The 19610-nt window shown below is 37.3% G+C and overlaps 1 protein-coding gene across 3 annotated transcripts in view; it reads left to right on the top strand.

Annotated features, from left to right (window-relative positions):
- COL19A1 (collagen type XIX alpha 1 chain) overlaps positions 1 to 13716 on the top strand; it is a 232558-nt gene extending 218842 nt beyond the window's left edge. For 2 of the 3 annotated variants that reach the window (XM_067467964.1, XM_060752836.2), the window contains 3 exons: positions 811 to 939; positions 8599 to 8676; positions 10255 to 13716. In XM_067467964.1, coding sequence (XP_067324065.1) covers positions 811 to 939; positions 8599 to 8676; positions 10255 to 10373 — 326 coding nt within the window. In that variant the 3' untranslated portion in view covers positions 10374 to 13716. Of the gene's footprint in view, positions 1 to 810; positions 940 to 1640; positions 2125 to 8598; positions 8677 to 10254 lie in introns of those variants that run through there. The other variant, XM_067467969.1, reaches the window with a different exon arrangement.
- Positions 13717 to 19610: the final 5894 nt, after the last annotated feature.

The following is a 19610-nucleotide window of genomic DNA, read 5'->3' as shown; positions in this document are numbered from 1 at the left end:
TTTCCAACAGACCCCTCAACCTTTGAGAATACCTGGCACAAATGCAGGTGAAACATGAGGAGAGAATGCTTCTGGAACATGGACATACAACCTGGAAAACTCACAGCAACCCAGTGATTCCGGCCATGAAAGCCTTCCACGACACACTTTGAAGATATCTTGCTTAAGAAAACTCTATAAAAATCATAGGATGGCCATAAGTCACGAGGAACCTGAAGGCACATACAAGCATACTGCTAATCTCAAGGTGCTTCATGCACAAAATAATGGTTTGCATCATGGAAAAGAAAGGAAAATGGACTACGTATGTGTCTTTATGCATACGTTGAATAGAGCAGGGAACAGAACTTGATTAATATCAAGGCACAAGTCCTGGTAATATACATGAAGGCTAATTTGAACATGAAGCGGCCAATGCAATATAAACATCCAGTTTTTGGACCAAGAGCATTACAGTCAACCAATGAAAATTGTTTTTTTCTTCTCTAGTCATTTAATTAGCTGAAATTGTTACCGCAGCTGTTGTATATCCAACTGTGCCTACATTAATTCAAACACATTTGTGGCCTAAGAGTGTCATTGTTGAAGTTGATAAGATAACTGATAATTTGAAATAATACCTCAACTGGTTTTAAAATATTTGTAAAAATTGTAATAGCTTTGCTCTGAATATACAAAAGCCTCCAGTACACTCATACTTACCTTTCTTTCTTTCTTTCTTTCTTTCTTTCTTTCTTTCTTTCTTTCGTTCTTTCGTTCTTTCTTTCTTTCTTTCTTTCTTTCTTTCTTTCTTTCTTGTAATGTCTATAGAGAGGATGGGTCACTTTATGTCCCAGCTCAAGTTGCCAGCTGCCATGCTAGCTTCCCAAACACATGGAAAACCAGGTCTTCCAGGAAAAGATGGCCTCCCTGGACCACCTGGAGAACCTGGACCTCCAGGTAGGTCTTTCAGACATATACCTTCATATTTATTTTATTTTAAAGTTTTCAAACTTCTTCAGAGTTGAATGAAGCTACACTTGTAGCTCTCTAACTTTTAAATCCATACTAGTATTTTCCAGACTAGACCAATATATTAACACTTAGTAGATGTGTGTTTTGTATATTAAAAACTTCTAATCAATGCATAATAATCCTAATAATTGATAACATTAGAACACTGCTACACACATTTCCTGAATCTTTCAACACTACAAATGTAGAGCTTAAATTCAGTGCCATTAAAGCAATGAGGGCATCTGTTAGTGGAAATATGCAAACTATAGTTTAATAAAATTTTATAAAACTTAAATATTGCAGTAGTCACTCTTGCAGTGAATCTAATTATTGCCATACAGTATGTGCTTATAATTAGATTTGTGCTATATATGGTATACGTTCATTCACAATTTATACATAGCAGTGCATTGATTAATGGAATAAGTGTGATTTTTGCAAAAAAAAATGTTGTTCAGTTCTGTGCCTCATTCAGATGCCAAAAGATCAGAATTTTTCAATATTTTCTTGTATGTTTCTTCAGGAGAGATCAAATTGCCATTAGAGGCAGACTAGTTAGAGCACATGCTATACAAATATTATTGCGGTAGTAATAATGAACCGTATATGAAAATAGGTAGTTCTTAATTATTATCTTTTGTTAGTTTGGTCTGCTCTGGAATCAGAGCAAGTCAGACTGGAATGAAGAACGTGAAAATAAAGCTTGAAGAAGTGCGGAACACAAAGCTGTGAGAAGAATAAAGGCTATAGAGACTGATATGAGCAAATCCTTGACTGAAGGTTGAAAAGTGTGCTTGCTGGGCTCAGAGTGAGAAGAAACAGAATAAAAGGATCAAGGAGAGCGTTAAAAGGGGACTAGAATTCTTTTTTTCAATTTTTAATGCAAGTGGCATGCTCATCATCTGAATTATATCACTTTGTTGTAAATGGTCAATTTGAATGTCTCTGCCAGAGTGTTTAATGAGGATGCACACAGTGGTTAATTTTAAAATGTATGTAAGAAGAAAGAAGAAGCCAAGTTATAATGTGAATTCCTTCCCAATGGCATGTTTGCCAAAGGGAAGGCTGGGAATGGTGCTTCTTGGGAAGCCAGGGGTGGGAAATACAATAAAGCTGCTTTTTGTGTTTTATTTGTAAAGATACTTCAGTGTTGCATAGCTGTACATCACATACCACCCCTCCCTGAACCTTCAGGATGATATCAGCTTGACTTTGACAGAAAAATGTGGACTTTAAAATTATACTGTGTAATGTTAAATAGATGTGCCTTTACAATAAGTATTCCAGGTTTAAAACTAAGGCTGCAAGTGAGCTTTTTGTTGAATTCATAAGCACAGGTTCAGGCTGTTAGACCCATTTCCCAGAATAATATGATTATTGTTATTGTTATTATTCACAAGAAAAACAAAAATGGCAAACATCCAATGCCAAAAAAACAAAAACAAATAAAGAGCACTCAAGGCAAATTATATAATAAATAGACTCAATAAACTTATAAACAACCGGCTAACATTCAATGCCCTTAGCTAATATATAAACCTCGGAATAATACAAGATAATAACCGTAAACTTAAAACAAAAGAGCACTAACATCAGACCTGGCTGCCGATCTCTGAACTGACTTTTCTAACTACAAATGCATAATACCCTCAGACCCCTCCCCCCCTCCATCACCAAAAAACAACAACCTTAACAAGCTTTGTGAAGCAATTGAATATTTTCATCCGGTAATCAGGGCACCAGAAAGTGAGACTAGAATTGCAATAAGTGTCCCGATTCTGAATGTTGCAACCTCATTCACTGGTAGAAGGCATTTGGGTTGGTTCTACACCGCCCTATATCTCAGGATCTAATCCCAGTTTATCTGCTCTGAAGTGGACTGTATGAGTCTCCACCACCATATAGCCTGGGATAAGAAGATAATCTGGGATCAGATTCTGGGATATAGAGCAATATAGAAGGGGCCTTGGAAACATCATTCTTCTGCACCCAAATCACTAGCTGAATGGACCTTCATCACTTGGTGTGGCTATTGGCATTTAAAATAGTTTTGTAGCACATTTATGATAGTAGAAATAGTGTCATGACTACATAATATTCCTAAATATGGAGCAGTTGTGTATCCATCACTGTAGGTTACAGTTCCTTAATTGCAATATGAAGTACAGAAAATAAATAAGAATTATACCTCAAAGATTTGCACATCCATAAAATAATAGTATTTCTTCAACATATGTTTAGGTGGCCCTAACCATGAAAATATTCTGAGCATAGGATTTGTTCATTAGAAAACTTCATTCTACCCACACCTAATTGTCTGAGATGAGTTTACCATCACAGCTAGGAATGTGCCAGTATTGGGTCCTAGACAAGTTGAGCTTCTCTAATTATTAAAAAGATGCAATATTTTGCCATATTCTAAGGGAAAGGGGGTAGCATATGATCCTCCAAATGTTTGACTTAAACTCCTAGCATCCCTCAAAATTCTGCAGGCTGGCCAGGGCTCATGGAACCTGCAGTACAACAACTAGAGAGCTGTATGATCCCCACTTTTGCTGTAGGGTAATAGAGATAGGGGGAAATGTAATCAATACAGAACATGCTCAGTAAAAAATGAGAATGTACACCAGATTATAGCAAATCTAGGATGGACAATTGGCAGGGGAGAAAGGTCTCTGCTTCTGTGCTTCACATTGATGAGGGGCAGTGGGGGAATTGGCCAGCCTCTGTGGCAAATCAGCAGGACAGCGGGGCAATCACATCACCCCGTGCCCCACCTCACCCGCAGCAACGCTTTCCCATCACATACTCCCCACCTCCATGCTGGCCCTGTTGCTCCCTAAAGGACATGGAAAGCCTCCCGTGTTCTGGGCGCAGCATCATAGGACGCTTGCACCATAGTTCATCTGCAGAGCCCTGCCAGAAGTGAGTGTGCATCCTGTGATATGATGAGCGGCATGGGGCTCCACAGATGAAGTGTGCTGCAAGTGTCCTATAACACTTGCAAATACCTATGTGGTGAAGTGATATGTGTCAGGAGACAGAGGGCACACACACAGAGACATAGAAGACCGCATTAATGATTCTTATTTCAAACATATTTGTTTTATACATAGATTTCTGGAAGAGTCTGACTACTGATGTCATTTCCTTTTTCTCGGAGTCCCGCTTTTAAGCTTTCAAAAACATAACCATGACTGTTGTTATGGGAATTTTCTCCATAGTGTCTCATACCCAAATATGCAGGTGTTTGATAATCTGAACACAATTCTAATTCCACCTACATTTCTAAACTGCTTCCAGGGCTAAAATATTTTAAGAAAATTATTCAGAATAGACATTGCTGTAATATTGCAACACTACCTGCACAACACATCCTCTCGTAGCTATTCAATAATGGTGCTAAATGAAAATATCTTTTTTAAATAACAAATTTTAAAAACTGGTTTTATAGGTCGAGAACAGTTTACAGTTGTATAAAACTTTCTATTTACACCATAGTTTTCAGGATGGACTTAAAATCTCATTCAGGTAGACTGTGAAGTTAAACTCCAGAAGTTTAATCATTATTAAAATATACCTCATGTAAAATCTACTGTATTATTGATGGAGATCTGTTTTGGATTTTTCTTATGCCATACTGTTCTTAAGCCATACTTCATTATATTTTTTCTTACTGTATCAATTCTATAAAATAAAGCAGAAGTTTGAGAAAGTGATTGGCGAAATGTTTTATTAAATGTTTGCAGCATTGTTGTTATTCTACAGTGCACTCAACATGTGTATGCCTATGACTCTGTTGTACCTGAGCATTGTGTATACCATTTATAACCATAAAATATGAATAGGCAGACCTTTGCATTATTAACTGTCTTTATTGACTTGAATTTCAATAATGTCCACAATTTTTCAGACTGTATTGATCCATTTTAAACTGATTTTTCATTCTGTACACATGGTTCTAAGTCGAAATGCTTAAAGTGATGTAGTATGTGCATTGTGGTTTTTTTATGGATTACTCATATAGAAATTCAACAGATACATGTCTACTAGGGTTATTTCCTCATTTTCAAGACAAAATGTCTAGTGTAACAGGGCTCATGTTTTGTAAAAACATATTTTGTTGTAAATTAAGGAAACAGAGATGGTTTAACAAATGAGAAATACAACAGTTGCCCTGATGATGGAGTGCAAAAAGTAGCAATTGAAACATGTTGTACTATCTTTCTGGATTACTTCTTTATAAAAGTAATGAACCATAGTCATTGAAGGCCCACAAGAAAATAATTCATATTTCTGCTCAAGAAGACACAGATTTCACAACTAACTTATGAAGATAATGGTTTTTGTTTCATTTTTTAATTTACAAGTTCAGTTTCAATGCTTGCTTGCCTGTTCATTTATTTGTTAATATCTCTATGTATGTTCTGTTGTGCCATGCATGCTTCCCTCGCATGTTGTGTGTTTTACCTATCTGAGCTTCCTTTTTTCCTCACTCTAAGTCATTTGAGGTAGAAATATTGGGACACAGCAGTAGATGGAGCAAATATCATGCTTTACTGCTTTAATACTCAAGGTGACTGCAGAAAATTAACACATAATGTGACCAAGTTATTGTTCATTCATGGGTCTGTAGGGACTTTTGCTCCATTTCTGTTATTAGGTGATGAAAATAATAGTCGTAGATCTCATTTCTCCTTTTGTGCTTGCTAAGCAAACACTACAACGGTCAATTATTTGCCCCAGGGAGCTGTTGAACTACATCTCCCATCATCCATTCTCCAGATGCTGTTGAACTACATCGCTTAGTATCCGTTGTCATCAGCTATGGGATGTGCTATTTAGGTCAGAAAGGCTACACTCTGCCCACCTTGCTCTGTAGTCTTTTTAGTTGAATCATGTTTAATCAAAGTTGGTACTTTTAATTGCTTCTTTCCATCTGTCATTTGGAACTAGCTGCTATACAAATGTCTCTAGTGCCCTCTTTGATCAGGTATAACTCAAATTAGATTACATGTTTGTTGATTTTTAATATCAAGAGCACATAGTTCTTCGTGTTTAATCTGAAGTATGTTATCTGATTTGACCTTCAGTTCCAATTTCAGGATTAGCTTGAGAATAAGCTAAGAGCAATCAACACAGTCTTAACATTTTGGATATATTTTTAAAAGATAGATGATAGATAGATAGATAGATAGATAGATAGATAGATAGATAGATAGACAGATTTTTTACTGTGATAGCATTGTTGCTGTATGATTCACTTGGTGGACCCTCCAGTTTACCATTGAAGATCAGAGAGTTGACTTCATTATGCTTAAAGAAGATCCAGCAAAATCATTGTGGCTTACATTTATCATGATTCACTTGGCTTATTGATTCAGTAGTTTTGGTCTGGATTCCACCTAAGTCATGTAATGCAGGCAGTAGGAAAGGCTCGGTGTGAGGTTCTCTCAACTCTCTGCTGGAACAAGCCTCATCATTTCACAATAATATTAAAGAACTTGTCTTTTTAAAAAGTTTTTCCAAACTGCTTTGAAGCTGCACAGACCTTCAGGATGACATATTCACTCTTTTCCTTGCTGGGGAAAGGATGATAATTGTAGATCATTTAGATTGATTTAGCTTGTTTTAAAATATTCCACCAACCAGCTTATTAGTAGATCTCTAATGGATTCTGCAAAATAAATAGTGCCTTCTGCAAACATCTTGTTACTACTAAACTTTTCTATTTTATGGGAATACAGAATTGCAGAGCTATTTTGCATAGTATTTCCTTATTTCACTGCAGCTGGATAAAAGAAATGTATTTTGTAGAATATCAAAATCTGTATTATGGTGCTATCTTTATAATGTCAACTAGAAGGCACAGAAAGAATTGCCTGCTTTTCAAATTTCAGTTTCTATTTTCCAAATGTGTGCATCCAACAACTTCCACAGGTGGAACCCATTTCTCTACCAAGTTCCCATAAAACAGTGGTTCTCAACCTGTGGATCCCCACATGTTTTGGCCTTCAATTCCCAGAAATCCTAACAGCTGGTAAACTGTCTGGGATTTCTGGGAGTAGTAGGCCAAAATACCTGGGGACCCACAGGTTGAGAACCACTGCCATAGCGGATCCTTAGAGAGAACCAACAGGGTTTGATCTGTTTGCTTTCTCCAGTATTATGGAACTGAAGTGCTGCCTTTGAGGTCCTTAGAAGCAACCATGTCTATCTTCCTCATACATACATCTGGCATGTAGCAACATCTCCATAGGTACGTCTCTAATGCTACCCACCACCACCTTCTAAGTGACACAGTCAACATGGTAATTTCCATGTCATTGGAGAACAGGAGGAGCAATAGAGATGTTTTCACATAATGAAAGGCATCTGTAGGGACTTCAAGAGGTTGGTAGGAGACCCTTGCAGATGATATCCTACCAGCACATCCAGATACAGGAGCTAATTCTCCTGTCTTCAACAACATAGAAATAGTTATGTTGGGAGGCAGGAGCTATGTTGCTTAAAAGGTGGGTCTTGCATGGATTTTGGTCATTTTATGATCAACAAATCCTCCTCAAAAAGGGGTGGATTATGAAAGCATAAAATGGAATTACACAATCATAACTCTCTAAGAATATGACCTCTTCTATTTGATAAAAACTTTCTGTTTCAATACGAGTGCTGCTTTGATAATTCAAAACAGGAGGGTGTTGTGCTGATTCTAATCCTTTCCCTTATTTGATTGTGAAAAGTCTGAAAAGTTTTAGAAAACGCATGATTCCCATTGGCACCATGGGATTTCATTACATAGTTCCTCTCCATTATATAGAAGCCGTCTTCACTAGTTTCAGGCTTAGCATTCAGTTCATCACTCAGTGAGGAAGCTCTTGCTTGGTAAGTAAGGCTGCATAATACAGACCCCGTATAGAGAAGCCATGTATTTTCAGCAACCTCCTCCTAATAACTATCATATCTACAGCAGATATTCTATATCTAGTTCTGCATGACCTAGTACTCTGAGTAGAGGGATTTGAACCTGTATCTCATGTTCCATCAAAGCTTGGTTCTGATCCCCATATGATCCTATTAAAACAACTCCTGGATCTCTTTCCTTTTCCATCTCAAATTTCAGCTTGTTGCTACCTATTTCTCAGGTTGCAATGTATTTTATAATATATTAAGCATTCACTGTTTTCTTTTGCAGTACACTTCCCTAAAATGTATGCAATTGCCAATAAATCTTACTTTTAGGCTGAATTAAGAGTGTTAAAAAGTAGGGGGGGGTATATCATTTAATGCACGATTTAATCCTTAAATAAGGATTTCTAATCCATTCTAGTGATTTAGAAATACAAAACAAAGGTGGGCAAATCAAATAAACTGGGATAGTAAAGATTTAACAAAGAGCCCATGGTCACAGGAGGTGTTCACATCTGCTAGGAGTTTTCTGGTTTCTTTTAATCATCCAAAGAAAGTATATAAATTATTCTTTGAGGTTTCTAGGATCTGGATAAAAAGACTTCGATTTTCTCAACTATTATGTTTTGGGAAAGAGATTACACAAAAGCAGTTACAGGGCACTCTTATTCTTTTTCTTTTTTTAACCCTCTCTAGGCTACAGAGGACAGAAAGGTGAAAGAGGTGAGCCTGGAATTGGCCTGCCAGGTGATCCTGGCCCACCTGGTATTTCAGGTAAAACTACCAATTCACACTTCTCCTGATAAATCAACGAATGAGTTATAGCAGGGTTGAGTAGCGGGAAAGGGTTCAGAGCCAATTTTCTACGCCAGGGTATCCTTGGACATCCACATGGATTGCCAAAAATGCCTCTGAAAGATGACTGTAAGTTTCTGGATGTCAACTTTTGAGTTTTAAAAGTAGACATTTCATATTAAATAGTGTGTTTCTGTGGCCTAATCTCCATTGACTTTTTAATTTGGCTCCAAACTGACAAAATGTGTATCACCAATGCATTTTGTAGTGTAGATCAAAGTGTCTACAGTGCATCAAATATAACAACAATTTATTTATATTCCAACCTATCTCCCCGGAGGGACCCAGGGTGGATTCCAAACATAATAGGCAAACATTCAATGCCCAAATGCAACAACAATATATTGAAAGTTGCAAGAAAAATCCGAGTAAAGCCTTTAATATGCTGCAGCAGATCCCAATATATCCTGTACCTCAGGGTGAAATTGGTACCGCAGAATGTGGAGCATATTGTAGATCCCTACCCTTGTTTTGTAGGATTGGAATGAGAGGATGAGATAGCTGGCAAAAAAGTTGATTACCTCTAATCCTGCCACTTTTCTTTCCTCCCCCCCCCCCCCCACCTCCGATGCCTCTGACTTGCTGCTGCTCATCTCTCGGGGGGGGGGGGGGGGTGACACCCATAGAGCTGTTTGATATCAGGTCCCATGGTTCCTATAATAGACTCAAACTGGTTCTAGACCTGTCAATTTAATCACCTGCACAGTGAAATAAGTTCCTTCCAAATTGGTTTGAGTCAGCATTATAGTGTCAGTGGAGACATGCCCTAACTACTTTGAGACCACCAAATTCATTCTGAGCTCAAATGCAGTCAGCCCCCCACATTTGCTGGGGTTAGGGACACAGGACCCTGTGAAAGTACAAAAAAGCAAATAATGAAATGTTTGTGGGGGGGGGGTGTTACCTGAGAGAGCACCTCTCCAGGAGTTTCAAGGTTTTCCAGCATGACTGGAAGAAGTTGCTACATTAGAAGAGCTAGATATTCCTAGAGATAACATTTTAATAAAGTCTGCAAAAGTCAAAACTGCAAATGCAGAGGGATGATTGCCAAGGCAGATTGCCAAGGAGTGGCAGATGCTTTGGGCTATATTCAGTGAAAAGCAATGGCCAATCACTTCTTAAGATTCCCTCCATAAGAACATCCTCTGTCACCATCAACAGAATATTTCAATGCATATATTTTAGTAGCTACGTTGGGAGGAAGGGATGTAACATGTAGAAAAACTTAATTACAACTCCTAGGAGCATCTGAAAAAGTCAGTTCATAGAGGTCTGGAGGTGGGAGGGAATCAGCTGTTCTGTACTTCTACTCCCGAGTTACAAACAATTGGGAAGGAAGGAACAATCTCTGAATAAGATTCCAGCCTCAAATGTTCCCATTTAGTACATGAATATAAAAGCCTCTTTTGATTTGGAGTACCAAACTAGAAACCCAGTGTTAAATTGTTGCTGCTAATTATGGGTATATTATTGTTGTTATTGTTATTATTTGCTTAGTCCCTGGTATGCCAGGCCCTCCGGGACAACACGGACCGCCTGGGCCAGCAGGACGGTGCAACCCAGCAGACTGCTCTTCTCCTGTCTCTCAAACACAGCCACGGACAACTGGGAAGTGAACATCTTCTCTGAAGATATTTTGATTGCTGGCTTCCTGGGCCCTTTCTTCACTCCTCCTCCTGCTCTCCCCACCTAATAATGAATTTAAGCTTTAAAATATTTGGTGCATTTTTGTCCATATGCGTTATACTGTGCATAGACATTTTACAGAGAATCTCAGTAGAATAATTCTTTTCCAGGATTAAGCTAATGCTGAGACGTTGTTTTCTTGCGTTCATTCCATGTGTTTATACTTTTAGGCTACTTTTTAAAAAGACTTTGGTGTTGTTGTTTTTCTTGCATCATGATGGCCTATTGATCGACGAATGGTTTTTAATTTATTGCTTAGGAAAAGAAAATTTACTGAATGACAGTTTTCTGTTTGTTTGTTTTTTTACTCCTGCATTTCTACTAAATATAATAGTTGTGTTTGTTTCCTCTTTTTCCCATTCCCTATCCCTTTTCCTGTTTTTTCCCCCTCTGTTGTGAAAATATTTTCTGATCTGTTACTTCCACATATCACCCTAAGAAATGGGCTGGTAAAATTGTATGCTGGGCATTAGTTGATGCTTTTATTTGTGCTTAAGAAAAGTACCTGAGCCACTGAGATTTCCCATGCTCCCTTTGCCCTTGTGCAGTCTTGGCAAGAAAATTGTTAAATAGAGCCACTCTGCTGAAAACATTTTTTCATGGGAAGCTGAAGCAAAAAACAAAAAGGACCTTCTGGGCAGATCTCCCATTAAGGAGAGAATACAGAATGTACTATGCAGTCAACTCTCTTTTCTTCACACAATTTAGATGAGCTAAACTGGATCCATTGAATCAGAGAAACTTGCTTAGTCAATGCTTACATATGCTTTACTAGGCTTGCTATAGTTGAAAATTAAAAGTTACTTAGAGAAGTAATAATTATACATTAATCCAACTCCATCCAATTGGGATTTCCTCCAGATTTATTGGCTGCACAATCAACATCATCCACAGTAGGCATGCCAACAATTGCTGGAGAGGTTGAGTTATCATTTATGACCTCATCAGACAGGCTGCTTTGCCCGTCGTATGCAGCTTCACCTCCCTTTATGGCTCAGAGCCTTTCATACAACTTAAAGGGACATCCCACCAGGCTCTGTGCAGAAAATAGAGGTGAAGCAGTGCATGCCACTGCTATAGCAACACAGGAGTCTTCCCTATAATGGGAAGAAGCTGGGTGGCAATGCTTTGCCCCATAAGATGAGGAGGAAGGTAAAGCAGGTGATGTGGGGTGTGGAGCGGTGGCTTATCATAAGATCCCTAGTACATCTGGAGGATGGCAGATTGAGGAAACCTAAACCAATCCAATAAAAACCTAAGAGTTTATATCTTATTGCAATATGTGAAGGTAAAAGTCTTGTAACGCTATATTGGGTAGCTGTACAGGTCACTTCTGACTGAAGGAAAGTGTCTACCTTGGTGTGCATTTCATCAGAAATATTTGCTTTTGTTCCCTTCCTTGGTTAAAATCAGAAGATGAAGTTCAAACTCTAATAATGGCCAAGCTTGAACATATTGACTAGAGTTAAATTTCAAAACCCAAGAGCATTCACACAATCTGGTTTGGCAGACTGGGCACACAACCTTTCTGTTTGAAAAATTCAGTGACTGGGGCACTTTGACATTTCACTTCCCTTGGGGATAAAATGATCATACGCAATAAAGAGAAAGAGATGTGTTGAGCAGAGATATTGCATTTGTAAAAAGGTAAACTGTGCCAGCTAGGGCTAACCGAGAAAAAAAGATTGATTAAAATAGAAATCACTACAGGAAATCATCTTGCTGTCCTCTACTGTCCCTGGGATGAATGTAGCTGCCAAAACTGCTTTGAAATTATATGGATCCTTATGCTTTGGATTAAAAAAAAATCTCATCTTTACACTGGCAATTTTGCCTCCTCCTCCTCCTGCCTCCTCTCCCCACCTTCTTCTTCCTTTTTGTTCATATTCTGCCATTTCTCTCCAGGCCAAGACTAAATGCAGTTTACAAATAAAACAAATATAGATAAAACTAAAAATCACACAAAAAGATAGCTTTGAAATGTAAACTGCCCAAATATAAAGACAACTTAAAACATACCATTAAAATAACTTTTGAAGTTAGAATTAAAAGCAGTTTAATAATAATAATAATAATAATAATAATAATAATAATATAACTTTATTCTTATATCCCGTCACCATCTCCCCGAAGGGACTCAGTGCAGCTTACAGATGGCACAAAGTACCTAAAAACAACATAAGAGTGAGCTCAATATAAAATACAATAAAATGAAACACATGCACATATATAAACATCAACTCAGACTCAGTCGAACTGCGGTCTTCTAACCGTGGTGGTAAATTGCTCTAAACATAGCCAAGCTGTAAACGTTAGGAATAAAATAAGTGGAATAAAATAAGTATTTCACTGCTGATTCCAAATCACTGGAATCAAGTGATTTCAACTTGAATTGAGTATTTTTTCAATATTATTTAATTTAGAATTCAGAATTTGTTGTAGACATTGTTATAAGACAATGATTTATTTTAGTTATAATCTATATAAATGTTCTAGTTTGGAAAATTATACGTAAAAAAGGATAAGATATCTTTTGGTGCTGTGTGTATATTTTGGGTTGTAGCCAATTGAACTTAAAGCTTTAGTAAGATACCTGACATTATTGTGTACAGGTTATTTTCTTTGAATTATTCAAAAAGTATCTTTTTATATTTTGGGTGAAAATATTTTTTATTAACATCATTTTTTTATTTTTACTTGTGTGTAAGTACACATGTTTTATGAGGAAAAATATTTTCAATGGACTGAAAATTTTAATGGCTGTAGGGGTTGTTTTGATGTGATCCAATGAAATGATGTGATCCTACGAAATGTTTGCAGAAGACATTGTATGTCCTTGTACAACAGAACAGGCATGAAAATGGCTCTCATCTTGAGATGCTGTGCCACAATTTGCATAAAAATCGTGCCACAGCTCATATTAATGCATATCTTATAACTTTGTGAAAGAGCTTATACAAGAGCAGAGTACAATGTCCTGCTAACATAGAATCACATCCATAGAATCACATCCTTTCTTTTTATTGCTTTTAAAACCGTGTATTTTTTATTTTATTGTTGCTACACAATTCTATTTTCTTATTATATCTAAATACAATAAATCAGGGAAAACTGTATATTCTTTTAACTGAGGCCACATGATGACTTGAAACATGCACTCCCCCCCCCTTTTTTTTTTATTATTATTATTTAATGTGTGCTGAGGAGTACCAGGCTGCAACTTCAGTTTATTTTTAACTCTTTTAGTAAAGAATCAAAAAGTTTGTGTCTTTATTTTCTTCTCGTAATTGCTTTGGTCACCAATTCTATGCACAAAGGCACAGAACGTATTCACTTCCTGTGAATTCTACACACACAAAAGCCTCTCTTCTGAATCAATTTAACTGGAATGAAAGGTACAATCAGTAACCAAAACAGAATGAAACACAGGCAGACTTATGCCACCTGTGGTATCTGTGGAGGTCATTTTATTCATTTCTATCTACACAATTAGAAGTGAAAATAGTTCTTGCATTAGGGAGATATCTTACATAGGACTCCCGAGTGTGCAAAGATGGTCAAATTGTTGTTCACTGTGAACTTGAGATCTTCCAGTGATGAAAGCCTTTTCTTCTTCCTCTTCAGTCACTGATCATCTTTTTCTAAGAGAGGAGATGCTATTATTTCCTAATAAGATCAGGATTAATTAGTGTAGACTTTGAATGTCATATTGAAGGCCTTGCCTTTGTGGTGTAGATTCTCCCCATGCTACCTTGAGCATTAAGGCTGGAATATCAGGAGGAGTCCTGTTGGTGACATAAACTAGTGGTATACCAATGTAGGGAATGTTAGGGGCATTGTGAAAAGAGGTATGAACACCTTTTGTTCAACACAATTTCCTCCAAAAAGAAGCTTCCTGGTACTCCCCTACCATTTAGTGACCAGGGAAGTGTGACCAGACCGCATCTACTAGTAGCAAATTGACAACCATGAGTAGAGAGGAGATACTGAGTGTACATAAAGCCTGATTATCCAGAAACCTCCTGATCTCCTTCATGGAGTTATTCTTTAATAATAGAGAGTTGGGACAGAAGGGAGAGCCCCACAGAATTGTGCAAACAGACCATTTTGTTCTGCCAGTGTGGTGTGGGATTTTGTCCTATTTGTCACGTTATGTGGAGGCCTGTTGGCTTGGGAACCATGTTTTATGTTGGTAGCAGCAATCTAATGGTATAATTCTGTCCCTCTGAGAAACCCTACTAGGTAATGAAGGAAAGGGAATAAGGCACCAGATTCAGCCTAGTCCTGATCCCTTGGTTTAGATATATCACTAAAATTCAGAAAGAAATCGGGCTGAAGAGAAATAGATGTTGGTAATGAATTGCATGAAGGACATTGGTTCCTTAAGTCCCACATTTTTTAAAAAAAAATGTGCTTCAAATGTATTTGCTCCAAACTTCATACAATTTTCTTCTCTATATGTCTTTATGCTTGCTCATTTTGGCTGTTGGCCGTTACTCAAGTTTGGAAGTTATAGGTTAGTGTAAGGCCGTTCATGTTTACACTGTTTTATCTTTTTGTGCTCTTTACGGTAATATTGTTTAGAGAAGCAACTGCCAAGCATTTTGTTCTACCAGAATCATAGTTCATAAAATACAATGTGATATCATCCATATATTCCTTCAAATCATAATCATAGTTAGAGTGGAAGCCTATTGTATGTGACTTGTTAATCACAACCATTGGGCTTTTTTTAGGTACAACTTCTGTTAGATTTCACCCAAACTGTTTAAGATTAACTCAGTATTTTCTTTAATGAACACCACATATACAGATTTTATTTTTGGTTTGTCTACAAAAACCATTTAGCTACTGTAGTTTAGTGAATGTCATAATCTTGCAAAGCTCTCTGAGCTTTGTGCTATACCTTCTTTAGTCCACCTGGTGGCATGAAGCACACTTTTGTTTGTGCGCATGGTTTAATAGTGGTTGAATTCCACAAATGTATATAAGGCAGGAAACAGTGCACTATATAGAAATTAACCTTGTACCAAGTTTCCGGTTTTGTCCTTAGATTTAATATATTTTTCTTTCCTTTTTTCTTGTCTTAAATTTTACAATATATTTTGTAATAACTTAGGGAACAATTCAGGCAAGGTGTGTTCAATCCCATGGTTTCCAGCTGGAGATGTTTAAGCACATGCTTATGTCTCCTATTGGAATCTATGGGACCTGACAGTGTTGGACTTTGGTTGGATCATTCTCGTTGTGTTGCTTTATCTTCCAGGATAAATGTGACCCAGTCACAAGGTATATAATGTAGCTTGTATATAATGTAGCATATAGGTGAAGTAATAAAGCCATGGGCCTGATCTAACCCTCCCTGTGCACATGACTTTGTGCAAATAGGAGGGAAACTTCATAGGGAATCTACTGAGCCTTTTTCCTTCCAACCCTGTACCCCATTTCTTTACGATTGCAGTATGTCTATTTCATTCTGACATTAATAAAAATGTTTGTAAATGATGTGAAAGTTGTATCCTATTTATCTTTGATATTAACATTTATATATCAATATTTTTCTATAAAAATTACTTGCTTTTAGGGTTATTATAAGCCTGAGTGTAGCAAGTTTGATTTTTCCCCCTTTGTCTTAAGTCTTTTGTTTCCATTTTATTGTTGTATGTAATTGTTTTTTTAATACAAATCTTTTCTGGGTAGGCAACACTACTTTTTACATCAACTAACTATTATCAGAACTTCTGGTTTTCAAATTAGTTGCAAAACAGTGAAATAAAAGTTGCAAGGAAAGATGCTATATTTAAAAAGACCAAATAAGTGTAGCGAATTTACAAGAAGAATTACTATGAAGCCTATAGTCTAACAGAGTTAAGTGTAGTTCGTTTATCTGAATGGACTTAGCCACACTTTTATCTCTGCGCTGGTTGGTTATTGGGTTCACTTTTGTTTGATCAAAAGTGTTTACTGGGGTTTTTTTCTTTGTAGATAGTTTGCAAAAGTTGATGACCCCTTATTTTATTGTGAAAATTCATTTCTGAATAACTACTCATCCCAAATCTATCCGTCAGGTTCTGCTTTCTTCTTACCCACAAATGCCAAATTCAGTGGTTTGCACAAACTGAGCGGATTTTTATCTACTTGGTTCCTTTGGTCTTAAATGCATTTTGAATTCAATTGAATTTAGCCTGATAATATTAGGCCTGTTTTCTGTACATTTCTAACTATGCATATTGTTATATTTTACTTTAAAACAATAGATTGGTGGATTTTCCAGGATTTTAACAAATTCTGATGGAATTTAATGAGTTTTGATGGAATTAGCAATTCTTTTGTTAAGATTTGGCAAAGTAATTTTCATTCTTTTGTCAGATTATTTTATTATTTATATGATATTGCTATGGTTACAATAAAAGTAAAGTGATGGAAGCATGATTTTAATGTTGCCTATCTTGACTATTAATATGACATCCTGTTCATGAATTACAGTGGGTATGTCTGATTCATACCATTGCAATGCACTTTCAGGGTTCTTTTATAGGTTGCCAAGATCTCTCCAAACATGTAATGACCCCAAATTGCCTCCAAAATTACCTCTTAAGTTGTGCAGCTCTTGCTCCCATGCATCCACCATAGGGTTCCATGGAAAATCTTTAAAACTGAATTTGAAATGGGTTTTAAAATGAAACCATATGAAGTCAACTATTTGATTGCCTCTAATGCAACGGAAGCGGGAGTGCTGGCTATCTCCAAATATACTCACCAACAGAAGTTGCTTTATCATAGCCCAACATCCCAAACCAATGTGACCTCTCAAATGAAAGTACATGGATATACCAAGAAAGTTCCTCATGTACACATGCTACAGCACTCTTGGTTTTTCTGACAATATCCAGAAAATTCTTTCTCTTATAAATACTAGTGTGCCACTACTCCTTTCATTCATTTCATTTTAGGCAAAATCATGTTTGAGGTTATTAGAGTTGTGTATGGAACCATTTTCCTTCATTTCATCAGTTTTGTTACTTTTGTTACCTTTGGGAGCATGTAATGGGAAGCACCCTCCCGGTACGAAAATCAGCTCGACACAAAAGCAAGCAGGAGCTGATCCCCACTTCCCGCCTGCTTTTTGTAAACATGTGGCACTCCATATAACCAAACCTTGATTTTTCAAAAAGGCTCACGATTTTCCAAGATGGGTTTACTGGGAGAACTGGAAATAGTAGGGAGTGTTATTCCATCACCAGTAGTAATTGCTTTAATACTGCTCTCCTCAAGTATTCCTCATTTTACTAAAATGCAGAATACTAAGACCCCCATGTGAGCATATTACACTATGTAACACAACTTTGTTCCTGGTTATAAATGTAATTTCCTAATTGGTTCTATCATAAAAACATGGGGAAAGTTTATTAAACTTTGCTTTTGCGGGACATCCTACAGCAAATTTTGCTATTGCTATCTATGAGATATTTATTTTTCAATAAATATCTCATAGAATCCCAACTAATTCAGATTGTGACAGCCACAAAAATGAAGTTTCTGGAGAATAACAACTACTTTCAAAGTAAGTTCACACAATTAAACAGGAAATAACACTTTCAAACCAGGAACAGATTTTTTTTTCAATTTTTTTTTACATAGTGTTATATATTGATCTCAGGCAAATGACCACAGGGCAGAACTTCTGAAGCTAACAAATTAAACAGAATTCACTACATGAATCAGAATCCCCCATGTATAAAATTTATTTTACATGTTATACACTAAGTATGTGGCTGTTGCATTCAGCTAACAGCCTTTGTAACTTGGCAGAGAATTAAAAAAAAATCAGTGGTATAACTCCCATAGATTCAGTTCCAAGATGAAAACTTAGAATTAAAATTTGAAAGCCATCAATAGTTTATTGATTAGATACACCAATCAGTTTGTGAGATTGAAACACCACCAAGGCAATTGACTGCTGGGTCTGAAATAACTTTCTCATTAATTTTTGAGGCTATCACAGCATGAAAAGAGACCCTATGGGGTTGTATAAGCATCAGTATTGGACAATAAACAAGCAGACATTTCTGGAACAGAATTTGCTTGTCAACAGGCTAAAATGACATCAAGACATAAGGCATAGTGCAGAATCCATCTTTAGGCTCATATGTCTAAGCCGAATTTCCACCCTCATATGTTACGCAGAGATTCAGGTACACTGGTTCATGGGGCAGGCTATGGGGCAGGAGAAGGGACATAGTGCCTTCTAAAAGAGTGAACATTGCAAACCATCTTCCAAATTGACTGTAGCTGGCATCAGCCTATTATATCTACTCTGCTATTATCTGCCATTAGTCATGGAAAGTAATTGGACCAAATGTGAACAACTGTAAGACTTCTCAACATTGGCATAATGTATAGTAGAATCCCAACCTCTATCATAGTTGCCAACATGACTCTATTATATTCATGGGCTAAAAGTCTTTTGCTTCAATAGAGTTTGTTATTATACATGGTTTTCATGTATCCATGCAAAATCTGGGGCGATATTGTAGGAGTAGTGGTCTGGGTGTTGAACTACAACTCTGGAAACCAGGTTCAATTCTCTGATCACTTATGGAAACCCAGTGAGTGACCCTGGGCACATCACTCTATCAGCCTCAGAGGAAAACAAAGGCAAAACCCTTTTGGAGCAAATCTTACCAAGGAACCCTATAACAAGTTCACCTTAGGGTTCACCAATAGTGAAAGGACCAAGGCAGAGACATCTCCAGCTCATCCCCTGTTTGGATATCAGCCAGCATGTCAACGACTTAAATCAAGACATAGTTTTCTTAGATCTACAGAGACACTCGCTGGAACACCCCAGCAAGCGAGAGTCCAAAAGTGGCAGGCCCAAACCCAGCACCTCAATTCATGGGTGATACCAGATGAGAGACTCCCCCCTGGGCACTCAGAAGACTGGGCGACTTGGAAGGCGCTGAACAGACTGCGCTCTGGCACCATGAGATGCAGAGCCAATCTTAAGAAATGGGGCTACAGGGTGGAATCCTCGGCATGCGAGTGCGGAGAAGAACAAACCACTGACCACCTGCTGCAATGCACCCTGAGCCCTGCCACATGCACAATGGAGGACCTTCTTGCGGCAACCCCAGAGGCACTCCAAGTGGCCAGATACTGGTCAA

The sequence above is a fragment of the Anolis sagrei genome, chromosome 1 (genome assembly GCF_037176765.1).
Source record: "Anolis sagrei isolate rAnoSag1 chromosome 1, rAnoSag1.mat, whole genome shotgun sequence".
Taxonomy (NCBI): Eukaryota; Metazoa; Chordata; class Lepidosauria; order Squamata; family Dactyloidae; genus Anolis; species Anolis sagrei.
The sequence above is the reverse complement of the archived record's forward strand: the minus strand, read 5'-3'. Positions and strand labels throughout refer to the sequence as shown.